Source organism: Haliotis asinina, unplaced genomic scaffold (assembly GCF_037392515.1).
Source record: "Haliotis asinina isolate JCU_RB_2024 unplaced genomic scaffold, JCU_Hal_asi_v2 scaffold_27, whole genome shotgun sequence".
NCBI lineage: Eukaryota > Metazoa > Mollusca > Gastropoda > Lepetellida > Haliotidae > Haliotis > Haliotis asinina.
Genome location: NW_027133899.1, coordinates 187921 through 199502, shown reverse-complemented (window position 1 = coordinate 199502; position 11582 = coordinate 187921). Strand labels below are relative to the sequence as shown.

Here is an 11582-nt window from a genome sequence, read left to right as displayed (position 1 = left end):
TGTTTGCTTTTAACATGTCCACTACTCAAAACAATTTTGGTATCGCATGTACATGTATTTCACTGAGTTTCAATTTCTTAATGTTGATTTCATTGAATTTCGCGAAACAAGGGTTAAATTTCTCAAGTGTGAGAAGCAGGAATGAAAATGTTAGTTTAGCTGGTCCATACAATAAGCAACAACTTTAAGAAAGTAATGATTGTCTATTAAAAGGCTGTTATTACATTTGTGTGTTACTTCTTCTAGGCGACTCTAATTATGGGAATTAATGTATGTGCCTACATAAACTCATTTAACCACTCTGGCTCACAGCTCCTGTAACAAACAATCTGGTGGCAGGAACCGGTGTTCACTTTTAACTTGTTTCAGTACATGTATTCCATCCGGAAAGGCAGATGGTAGTCCGACACAAGCTGAACAACTAGCTGTCGCCATGTGTTTACCTGTACATGTATTTCTGAACAACTATCGCCATGTGTTTACCGGACTCGTGTTTACCTGTGCATGTGATGTCCGCCAACAGTGGACCTAGTCATTCAACTTACACTTTAATATGCCAGTTTGTGCCATAACAATCGATCATGGTGATTCCTACACTATGTTCCTAAAAGAACGCACAACCAGGGATACTCTACAAGCATACTCTATATATGGGCTCCCTGACACAACGTACCACAGAGTCGCGTCCATTGTCTGCAACTATGCAGTCTTTATCATCATGTACATCGCCACACCTCTCGCCACGGAATACCTCAAGTTCACGCAAAGAGTAAGTCGTCATACTGTTAGATGTCTGGGGATAACCTGCGCGTTGAGACAGCCTCGTTCTCGTAGTGACCTCAGGTCATTTAGTTCGTTCGGAGTTTCCCTCACGCGTTTGCTTGTTACCTGCAGGTGAGTGTTCGAGCTTGTTCTGGAGACGTGACACTCCCTTGTCTCAGAAAGCTCTTTAGGTTAATGACGGAGCTCCTTATGACGACATTTGAAGAAGTGTACTAAGGTGTGTTGTGTGTGACTATGTCAGGCTGAGGGACGCAAGTCTGACACCTGTGGATCAGCGTCTTGTTTCGCGGAGTTAATCTGTGTGTCGACGCAGACCGTGTTTTGTCTAGACGGGTTACGCTGATAAGCTGCAGGTAGGTAGGTAACGATCCTTTGTGTGCGGATTTGATGGAAGAAAATGTGTGTTGTTGGCAATCGTTTATTATTGCAGATTTTAGAAACTTTCGTACGTCGAGTTTTGGCAGCATATTTCCTTAAGATGTTGGAGGTAGAAGGGTTCTATGAATGATGACAAACTGCTAAATCCTTTCAAATTCAAAGAAGTGAAATTATTTATGTTGTTGAAGTGCTTGCAATATTGCAGTTGGGAAGACTTATGGCGTTTTATCATGTGACTGATGATCACGTGACTCATGAACGCAAAGAAATGCAGTATATCTCGCTAATTATTTTCATTACATGTTCTCATAGCAAGACAATTATTCTCAGTTGGCACACCGTACTGCAGTACTGCATGCCATGTTATGTAAGTGTTTGTTGAATAAGGAGCAGGAGAATTGGGATTCATGTTTGATTTATGTTTGAAATGACAGTTAAAAAGAAAAAGAAGTTTTTATCATGCTCATTTCATAATTGTAAAGATTGCCATTCATGCCTTTGTGTAGTTAATACTTTTAATCAACTTTGCTGTTTAAGTTTGCATGCTTTTATCTCATGATACCCAGTTATGAAGTTGTGTTGTGGCGGCACAGCCCCAATGGAAAAGATCAGCTTATTTTCTTCATGTAGATCTCGAGTTACCATGGTTAGAGGGATCCAAAACAGCAGAATTTTTGTGCAGTCAATAACACGGGCCAGATGCCATCAACTTGACAATATGTTAGAGTGGTGTTGGGTATTACTGAGCCGGAAAAACACTTGTCTTCTCCTTAAATATATTTCAAAAGATGCAGAGAATAAAAAATAAATATATCACCACGTCTATTTTTAAAGCGGATTACACAGTTCCAAACCATAATGCACAGCTTAGTTAGCCATATATGGACTGTACCATCCGATCAACACTAACCCTCCATTATGCAACCCTGTCATCCTTTACCAAACAAGCATCATTGACCCCAGCAGTTTTCGCTACTCAATGTTATGCCTAAGGCTGCTTTTGTCGCTTACTAGTATTTGTTGATACTAAAACAAACATTTTTTTATTAACCCATCTGGTTTGTAAAGTGTCAAGACAAACACAAAACAAGATAATTATACCTGACTCCATTCCCTTGTTGTAGGTGTTCGAATTTAACTTGTTCTGTGTATATAAATAATCATTAACTTTGGAAACATGCCCTGCTGACAAAAACATGATCATCGTTCATAAAGGTCAATCGGTTTTACCGTACAAGCTATTGCGTTCTCCCAAGCCAAATATTTAAAAATGAGACAATAACTTCAAACATTATTGCGGGGAACAACTTACTTTTACATCAGGAATATGTTTGTTGAGGCATGTTGATAAATGTTTGAGATATTCAACCGTGACCTTATAGGAATATCGAGGGCAGTTAATTTCAGGACTTTGTTGATAGTGGTTTCCCTTAGACTGTGCTCTATTACTAACTGACAGGCACCTTGCACGTCAGTTGATTATTTTCACCCTTGTCCCTGTTGAAATACGTAATTCCATTACTTTTCATGGCCAGTTAATTTTGTCTCCCGTAAAATATGTCCACATGTCATCTAATAAGATATATACACTTTAATCATGTATTAAAAAGAATGGCTTTGGAGGAAATAATTTTTTCTTGCATTCTCATCTTCCGTATACCACATGATTTTTTATTCAGATGTGAAATAATAGAAAGTGTCACTGCCGTTGTGTACAGTAATTCCCATAAGTGATCAAGTTGCTTTGCATTCAAAACAGTTCAGTTTCCTCCACAATATACATTTACTGAAATAATGTTTAAATAAGAAAGCGACCAGACAGATATCAACTCAATAAAAATAAAGATCATGAAATGAAGACCTGTGTGTATTAAAAACCTGATAAACAGATACATACTGGAACAAATTTGTACAGAGACACTGTTCAGGAATACCTGTTTGTTACCTGGCAGTTATATGATTTACAAGTGAATATAGGAACTGTATTGTCAACAAAACATCAATCAAGTGATTGTGTTAAAAATTTCACGGAATTTCCTTTAGATTTTTTTTTCTGCTAATTTTTTCAAACAGTGAACATGGTGAATGCTGCATTTTGAACAAAAATGAAGGAATATTTCTTCTGTGTTTGGGCCTACTGTATATCAAATTTCTTAACTGCCTTTGTTAAATTATACGTAGGTGGAATCACATGTGCTTTTTCTGTTAACATGCAACCTGTTATGGCTTAACTGACTATTTCTCTAAGCAGTCAATACAGTCTGATTTATATTTGTAGTTCGTCCATATTGCTCTTTCACATACTTGTAAGTTTCATGTTTTAGTAAAGTATATTGATCAATGCCAATCAAGAAATTTTCCGTGAGGTGGTTAAGGTCAGTATTTTACAAAGGATTTTTGTATTTGTCAATTACTGGTGACCGTAAGTCCCCTCCGTAAGACCCCACAATCCCCAGGGGGGTGGCCTAACTTTGGTTGAAGTGGCTATAACCAGTGTCTTTCAAAGTTGTAGATGAAACTGTCATGTCTAGAATCGTACCTAACAACCTTTTTTCCATTGAGAACAAGAAAACCCATCCGCTGTACGCACAAATGAAAGAGTTGTTAATCTGGTATGTAGCTGCTCAGCACCACACCTGACAAACACATCTTGTACCAAGTGAAGCATGTTTGATCCATGCTGATACGCGTAAATGTGAAGGCATAAAATATTTCATATGATGCGTTCATTGCAATATTTGAATGGTACATACGTGACTTGTTTTACGTGCATGGTATCCGGGAGAATTTTATCATTGTTCAGAAGGGTTTCTCGAAAATGCATCCATGTGTGAAACTGTTCATGTACATATCATTAACGTGACACCCAAACTTGCCAAAAGGCACACATATCACAAAAGGCATGTGCTCCACGTGTGATGTAAGAGGGACAAACACATGTGGTCAGTTGGGGCTTAAATTTCATTGTGAAAGCTTGTCTCCATAGTATTGTGAGAATATTAGTTTCTGGAGCCCAATTGTTAGATATTTAATATTTAGAAAGTTAGTTTTAACCAGATTATTTTTACTTGCACATAGTTTCTGGGACCCTTTTAGTTCGTTCGTTAGTTAGTTTGGTGCATTTCTTTTCAGACTTTTCTTCTTTTATAAGGACTTCCACTGTGCATTCCTCCGCTACAATCATCATTAACTGGATGTTGAGATAACACATCAAACAATGAGATATCTGACCTTGTTTGCAATGACATGTAATACATGTATAATATATGAGTTATAGTTACACTATTGCACTATACTGTTACATGACATGTACCAGGTATATCGGTATGGTGAGTGAAGACACTTTTTAGTATTAATGTACCACACCACTATAAACAGTATGTCGTCCTTTTACTTTTCATTCTCCCTAAAATTACAGTATAAAGACGTTAATTCAGATCAAACTCTCCCTGAAATTGCAAGAAAGCTACATGAATTCCTTTTACCCATAGTGTTGAGTGAAAAAATTCGCGGAGGACCTACCTGCACGTTTCAATTATTGCTTGGTTGGTTTGATGGTCAACGCCACTCTCAACATTTTCACTTATAAACTGGAACAGACTAAATTATACAAATTTTGTGAAAACCTAGAGATCAGAGTACGAAAAATGAACGAAACACTTGAACTTAAACACTCATTATGGAGGACGTCAGTTCGAATAGACCGACATCATTGTTCGGAATAGCCCGACATCAGTGTTCGGAATAGCCCAACGTCAGTGTTCAGAATAGCCCAACGTCAGTGTTCAGAATAGCCCGACGTCAGTGTTCAGAATAGCCCGATATCAGTGTTCGGAAAAGCCCAACGCCATTGTTCAGAATAGCCCAACATCAGTGTTCGGAATAGCCCAACGTCAGTGTTCGGAATAGCCCAACATCAGTGTTCGGAAAAGCCCAATGTCATTGTTCGGAAAAGCCCAACGTCAGTGTTCGGAATAGCCCGACATCAGTGTTCGGAAAATCCCAACGCCATTGTTCAGAATAGCCCAACGTCAGTGTTCGGAATAGCCCGACATCAGTGTTCAGAAAAGCCCAACGCCATTGTTCAGAATAGCCCAACGCCATTGTTCAGAATAGCCCAACGTCAGTGTTCAGAATAGCCCAACGCCATTGTTCAGAAAAGCCCAACGTCAGTGTTCGGAAAATCCCAACATCATTGTTCGGAACAGCCTGACATCACTGTTTGGCAGAGCCAACAAGAGTGCAAAAACTGACAATTAGATCAGTCAAATATTTGTCAGTATATCTATGGTGAATGCTGTCTGCAAACATTTCTGAATTTGAATCAGTTGTAATTGAGGACAGCTTGCCAAAACACACCAAAATCTGTTTTCCTCAATAAATGCAATAATTTGTGAACGGGAAGAAATTCATGCGTTTCCTTTTGCATGCACATTCCATGCCTCATTTCCAATAAAAGTCAGACGGTTTCAATGCTCTTGCAACAGTTGACCACCTTAATTTTGGTGTTAAAGTCATGTCTAGACTTACTGAGGCTCAGCGCAACAAAGCAATTGGTCATTTGGAGGCAGGGGAGTGTCAGTCTGCAATTGCAAAGCAACTGAATGCATCACAGAGTACCATAACAAGACTTTGGCATTGCTACCAGCAGGAAGGGTCAACACATGATCGCCCCAGGTCAGGTCGACCCCATGTGACTACACCTGCTCAAGACAGGTTTATTCGGCTGCGACATTTGCGGAACAGGTTCACCACAGCATCCACGACAACATCAGTAGTGCCAGGACTGAGAACAATTTCTGATCAGACTGTGAGGAACCGCTTACGTGAGGCTAGTATTCATTCCAGAAGACCTTTGTGAGGACCTGTCCTTACACGTCAACATCGGCAACAACGCAGACAGTGGTGTCGCCAACATCTCCCATGGCCATTGCAAAGGTGCAGAACTGTTATCTTCAGTGACAAGTCACGTTACATGCTGCACGGAAGATCATGTGTATATTGATGTAATAAATGAATGCTATGCTGCAAATTGTGGCAGTGTCATGGTTTGGACTGCATCTCATACAATGGCGCGACAGATCTCATTCAGATCCAGGGCAATTTGACAGCTCAACGTTACCGTGATGAAATCATCAGGCCTCATGTCCTTCCTTTCATGAACCACCAGAACGTCATTTTTCCGCTGCATACAACAAGAATGATCAGGTATATCCTTGCCCAGAACAATGTTCAAGTTCTTGATTGCTCCTCAGGACCACTGGATCTTAACCCTATCAAACATTTGTTGGACGAATTGGATTGTCGTGTGCGACAGCGTGACCCTCAGCCTCAGAAAGTTACCTGCTTTCTTTGTGGCCTTGAGGGAAGAGTACCAACTCATTCCTAGGCACTTCATGCAGAATCTGGTCCAGTCTATGAGATGCCTATGCTAAGCAATCATTGATGTTAATGGTGGCCACACAAGATACTGACTGTTCTGTGACCATGACCTTGGAACATTTGGCATTTGTGACGTACAGTTTCTTGCAGCATTGGACCATTAATGTTCATTCAGGTTTTCTTCATGACAGCCCTGTGTTACTGAACCTTAAGTATATAAACTGATACCAATTTTCAGCTATGCGTTTCTTTTTTTTTTTTTTTTTTGAGTAGTATATAAAGACACTTGGTCTGTATAACTGCCCCATCACTGAACAGGTGTAATATAAAGACACTGGGTCTGTATAGCTGTCCCGTCACTGAACAGGTCGAATGTAAAGACATTGGGTCTGTATAACTGCCCTGTCACTGAACAGATCTAATATAAAGACATTGGGTCAGTATAACTGCCCTGTCACTGAACAGATCTAATATAAAGACATTGGGTCTGTATAACTGCCCTGTCACTGAACAGATCTAATATAAAGACATTGGGTCTGTATAACTGCCCTGTCACTGAACAGATCTAATATAAAGACATTGGGTCTGTATAACTGCCCTGTCACTGAGCAGATCTAATATAAAGACATTGGGTCTGTATAACTGCCCTGTCACACTGCCCTGTCACACTGACACTTTGAATGTTTCAGCATATTCACCAACATGTTTAGCTTGTCAGCAAGATATCTCAAGAACCGGTCACTAGATTTTCTTCATATTTGACACCAAGTAGGGGCCCAGTCGGTTTTGGTGACCTTCACATCATTTTCAAGGTCACTGTGACACTTTGAACGTTTCAGCACAAACTTTGATTTGATAATTTGTGCTTGTTCTTACAAAGTTCAAAGCCTTTTCAAGTGAGAAATGCCCATTTCAAGTACATCACAGCAGCTGTGTCTGTCTCAGCGCAGTCAGCAGTATTGTACTATGTCATAAGCAGTACTATTTATATTTCCCATCAGTCGACAATAATACAGCAATATCACCTTGGCTTGTGGAATAACAAGGACAGATTTTGACATAACATAAGACTAAATGACACAAAACACACATAGCAAACAGCAAGGACATAAATTACCAGTACACTACAGCAACATGACAACTACCAGTGCACCACAGCACCATTCCAACTAGCTGTATACCACAGCAACATTCCAACTACCAGTGCACCACAGCAACATTCCAAGTACCTGTATACCACAAGAACTTTTCACTGACCTCCAACTGTCCTACAGCAACATTCAAGGAACATTTCATAAACCTTCCAACAATGTCATGTTATTCTGCGATGTCAGTGACTGATTGTTTGTGAGGAATTTTCCCCATTGTTATGGCTGTGTATGGGGCTAAATGTCTTGTGGGATCAGACTTTTGTACTGAACTTTACCTTGGTGATAGATTCATGTGGAACTGTTACCATATACTTTCATGTGAATATATTCCCATAATGGAAGCTACAATGAACATGCCCATGACATCTCCTGACCTCTATGGTGCCATCCCTGTGTGGCATGTTTTACAAATATGTCATGCCTTTCAACATCAGTTTAATGTATAACATCTATCTGCAGTTAGCAGTACAATATCTGTATCACCCCAGTCAGCAGTACTATGTCTACATCACCACAGTCAGCAATACTATGTCTGTATCACTCCAGTTAGCAATACTATGTCTGTATCACTCCAGTCAGCAGTACTATGTCTACATCACCACAGTCACATGTGTTATCAATGCATGGATACGTTTTTGTTTCTATGATCAATTGCTATTGGAGACTCCGACAATTGCGACCCATTAATAGTTTGTTACAGGCCTACAGAAGATATATTGTCTGGTTTATTGACACTTATATGTCTGCTTGCCTGTTTGCTAATGACAATATGCAGTGCACAACTTCAGTCACTGACCACATGCAATTTGAAATTAACACCTATCTGGCTTACAAGCCATAAACAAAGAGCCAGCTAAGCATATCGGCAAATGAACCAGTGGCCAATGACAAGGCTTCGTTACACTTGTGCACACCCACAAGCTCTGACTAGGTTCAGTATCCAAGAAGACTTGAGGTATGCTTTGCACTTTAGATTTCCAATTATAAGCTTATAATTTTGTTTATTTGTTTTTTCACAATCACCAATGCATTTTATATATCACTAACAAGTGATAACTGTTTTTTAATTATGTTTGATTTTTTGGTTTCATGTGACCTGTAAATAAACGACAAACACTCATACTTCCAAACATTTTTGTTCTTGATGTACTTGACCAATAACAATATCACACTAGTGAGTGAAGAGTGAATCAACAGGCATAATGTGTAACAGTGGAGATACTTAAGAATGAAGATTTTTATGGATATCAACTTCTTTATGTGAGAACACAACGTTTCGGAGTTAATGCTTACTCCTTCATCAGGTGAATCTTCATTCTTATGTATTTTCACTTCTAAATGACATTCAAAGAAGTGGAGATACTGTGGCACACTGCCACTGTTCCTTACTGAAGCTACAGGTACAATGCGTAACAGTAGAGATACTGTGGCACACTGCCAATGTTCCTTACTGAAGCTACAGGTACAATGTTTAACAGTAGAGATACTGTGACACACTGCCACTGTTCCTTACTGAATCTACAGGTACATTGTGTAACAGTGGAGGCATTGTGGCAAACTGCCACTGTTCCTTACTGAATCTACAGGTACAGTGTGTAACAGTGTAGACATTGTAGCACACTGCCACTGTTCCTTACTGAAGCTACAGGTACAATGTGTAACAGTAGAGATACTGTGACACACTGCCACTGTTCCTTACTGAATCTACAGGTACAGTGTGTAACAGTGTAGACATTGTAGCACACTGCCACTGTTCCTTACTGAATCTACAGGTAGCAGGTGTTGAGAACAGTCAGTTGGCATTGAGATCAAACAGTTGTCATCGAGATTAGTCAGTGTTGAGACAGCAGTGAGTGTGGAGATCAATCAGTTAGTGTTGAGATCAGCCAGTTAGTATTGGGATCAGTCAATTGGTGTGTAGATTTTTACTCAGTAGGTATGTTGGCACTCTCACGTCCTCTGTGCACAACCCTTCCCCTGTGTTAGTGGACAGTTTACTGAGCATGTGAAAACATCACCTAAATGCATGGGTCAATATTATCAAGTTTAACATGGTGTATATATGACAGGACAGAAATTGGAGTACATTGTGGCCATTTTACCTTACTTGTCCTGCAGGGGCAGGGTTAGACAAAACACCATTGTGTAGTGGAGGATACTTCATGGACCACTGACAGCTTGTTCAACAGATTTAATGGCCCCAGGCTACGTGGAGCAGTGTTTACATTTTGAGGCCAGCTACAGGAGTATGCAGAATGTAGCAGGTCCGATACAAGCATTCTTGTTTTTCCTTCAGGATGACAGCAACAACATCATGACTGACAACACCTGAAGTGATCCTGTCACAAGGAGACTGCGAACAGCATATACCTATTGTGTTGGAATACCTTTACTGCAGAGAAGGAAGTCATCTCCTGGAGTATGAAATGTCATCTGTTCCCTTCTCCAGTTCTCCAGGCTCTCCTGATAGGGGAATGGAGAGATCAAGTTACATAAAGGTGAGATTACATTGCAAAACTTTCCACTTCACTTTGAGTTGTATATACTTTTGTCCGGTCTTCCCAGTGGTTGTATATTGTGGAAAAGTATTTTTAATACACAATTATATTCACTTAAATATTTGTTTACAGGCGTTGTCAGTGACACCTGCTCAATGTCTCTCATGGATAGTATAGTAGATGTGCAGCTGTAGAATCTCAGACAACAGTACAGTAGATGTATAGCTGTAGATTCACACACGACTCCTCAGTAGCTGTACTGCTGTAGATTCACAGACTCCTCAGTTGCTGTACAGCTGTAGATTCACAGACAACACTTCAGCAGCTGTACAGCTGTAGATTCACAGACAACAGTTCAAAAGCTGTAGAGTCACAGACAACAGTTCAGTAGCTGTACATCTGCATATTCACAGTCAACACTTCAGTAGCTGTAGAATCTCAGACAACAGTGCAGCTGCAGATTCACAGACAATCGTTTGGTAGCTGTACAGCTGTAGTCACAGACAACAGTAGCTGTACATCTGTAGATTCACAGATAACAGTTCAGTTAAGCTGTAGTTACAGACAACAGTTCAGTAGCTGTACAGCTGTAGAGTCACAGACAACACTTCAGCAGCTGTGCAGCTGCAGATTCACAGACAACAGTATAGTAGCTGTATAGCTGTAGAATCACAGGCAAGAGTAGCTGTACATCAGATTCACAGATAACAGTTCAGTAGCTGTAGTCACAGACAACAGTTCAGTAGCTGTACAGCTGTAGAGTCACAGACAACACTTCAGCAGCTGTGCAGCTGCAGTGTCACAGACAACACTTCAGTAGCTGTACACCTGTAGAATCACAGACAACAGTACAGTAGTTGTACAGCTGTAGATTCACAGACATCATAGAGTTTTGAGTGATAATTATCATGGGTTACATTTTGTATCACGGGTGATTAGTGTTTTAGCACCACGCCTTTAAGGTAGCACTTTAGAGTAACCTCCCTTTGGTGTGTTTTGTCTTGCTGAACGCAATGGTTCCATACTTCGCTGGAATGCTCAAGAATCAATGACTGTGTGTATATATAAGGCTGGCCGTTGTGTTGACGACACACACATGGAGTCACACACGGACTTGCTCTGGAGTTGTGTCATCATTCAGCCAATCTACATCTGTCTGCCTCTTCGTTTGATTATCAACATCAACCTACGTCCAGGATAGACTGCTTGCTCCACAACATTTAGTAGAACTGTTTCTCCCTCTTACTGAAAACCAAGACTTTGGTGAGTTGATATTGTATTTGTGTCCCATTACTTTAGATTTGACTCAGTTGCATTGTACTATAAACCTCTATTGTGAATCTTTGTATCTTGCTCTTTGGTCAAGCAGTGAGTCCTGGCTATTTAGTCC

At 40.1% G+C, this 11582-nt stretch overlaps 1 protein-coding gene across 2 annotated transcripts in view; it reads left to right on the top strand.

The window, feature by feature from the left end:
• Window positions 1-847: 847 nt before the first annotated feature.
• The window catches only part of LOC137270055 (protein sprint-like), a 120507-nt gene continuing 109772 nt past the window's right edge, over window positions 848-11582 (top strand). Inside the window, exons 1-2 of one of the 2 annotated variants that reach the window (XM_067803864.1) lie at window positions 848-894; window positions 9991-10192. In XM_067803864.1, the coding sequence (XP_067659965.1) occupies window positions 10121-10192 (72 nt within the window). In that variant the 5' untranslated portion in view covers window positions 848-894; window positions 9991-10120. Of the gene's footprint in view, window positions 1137-9990; window positions 10193-11582 lie in introns of both variants that reach the window. The other variant, XM_067803865.1, reaches the window with a different exon arrangement.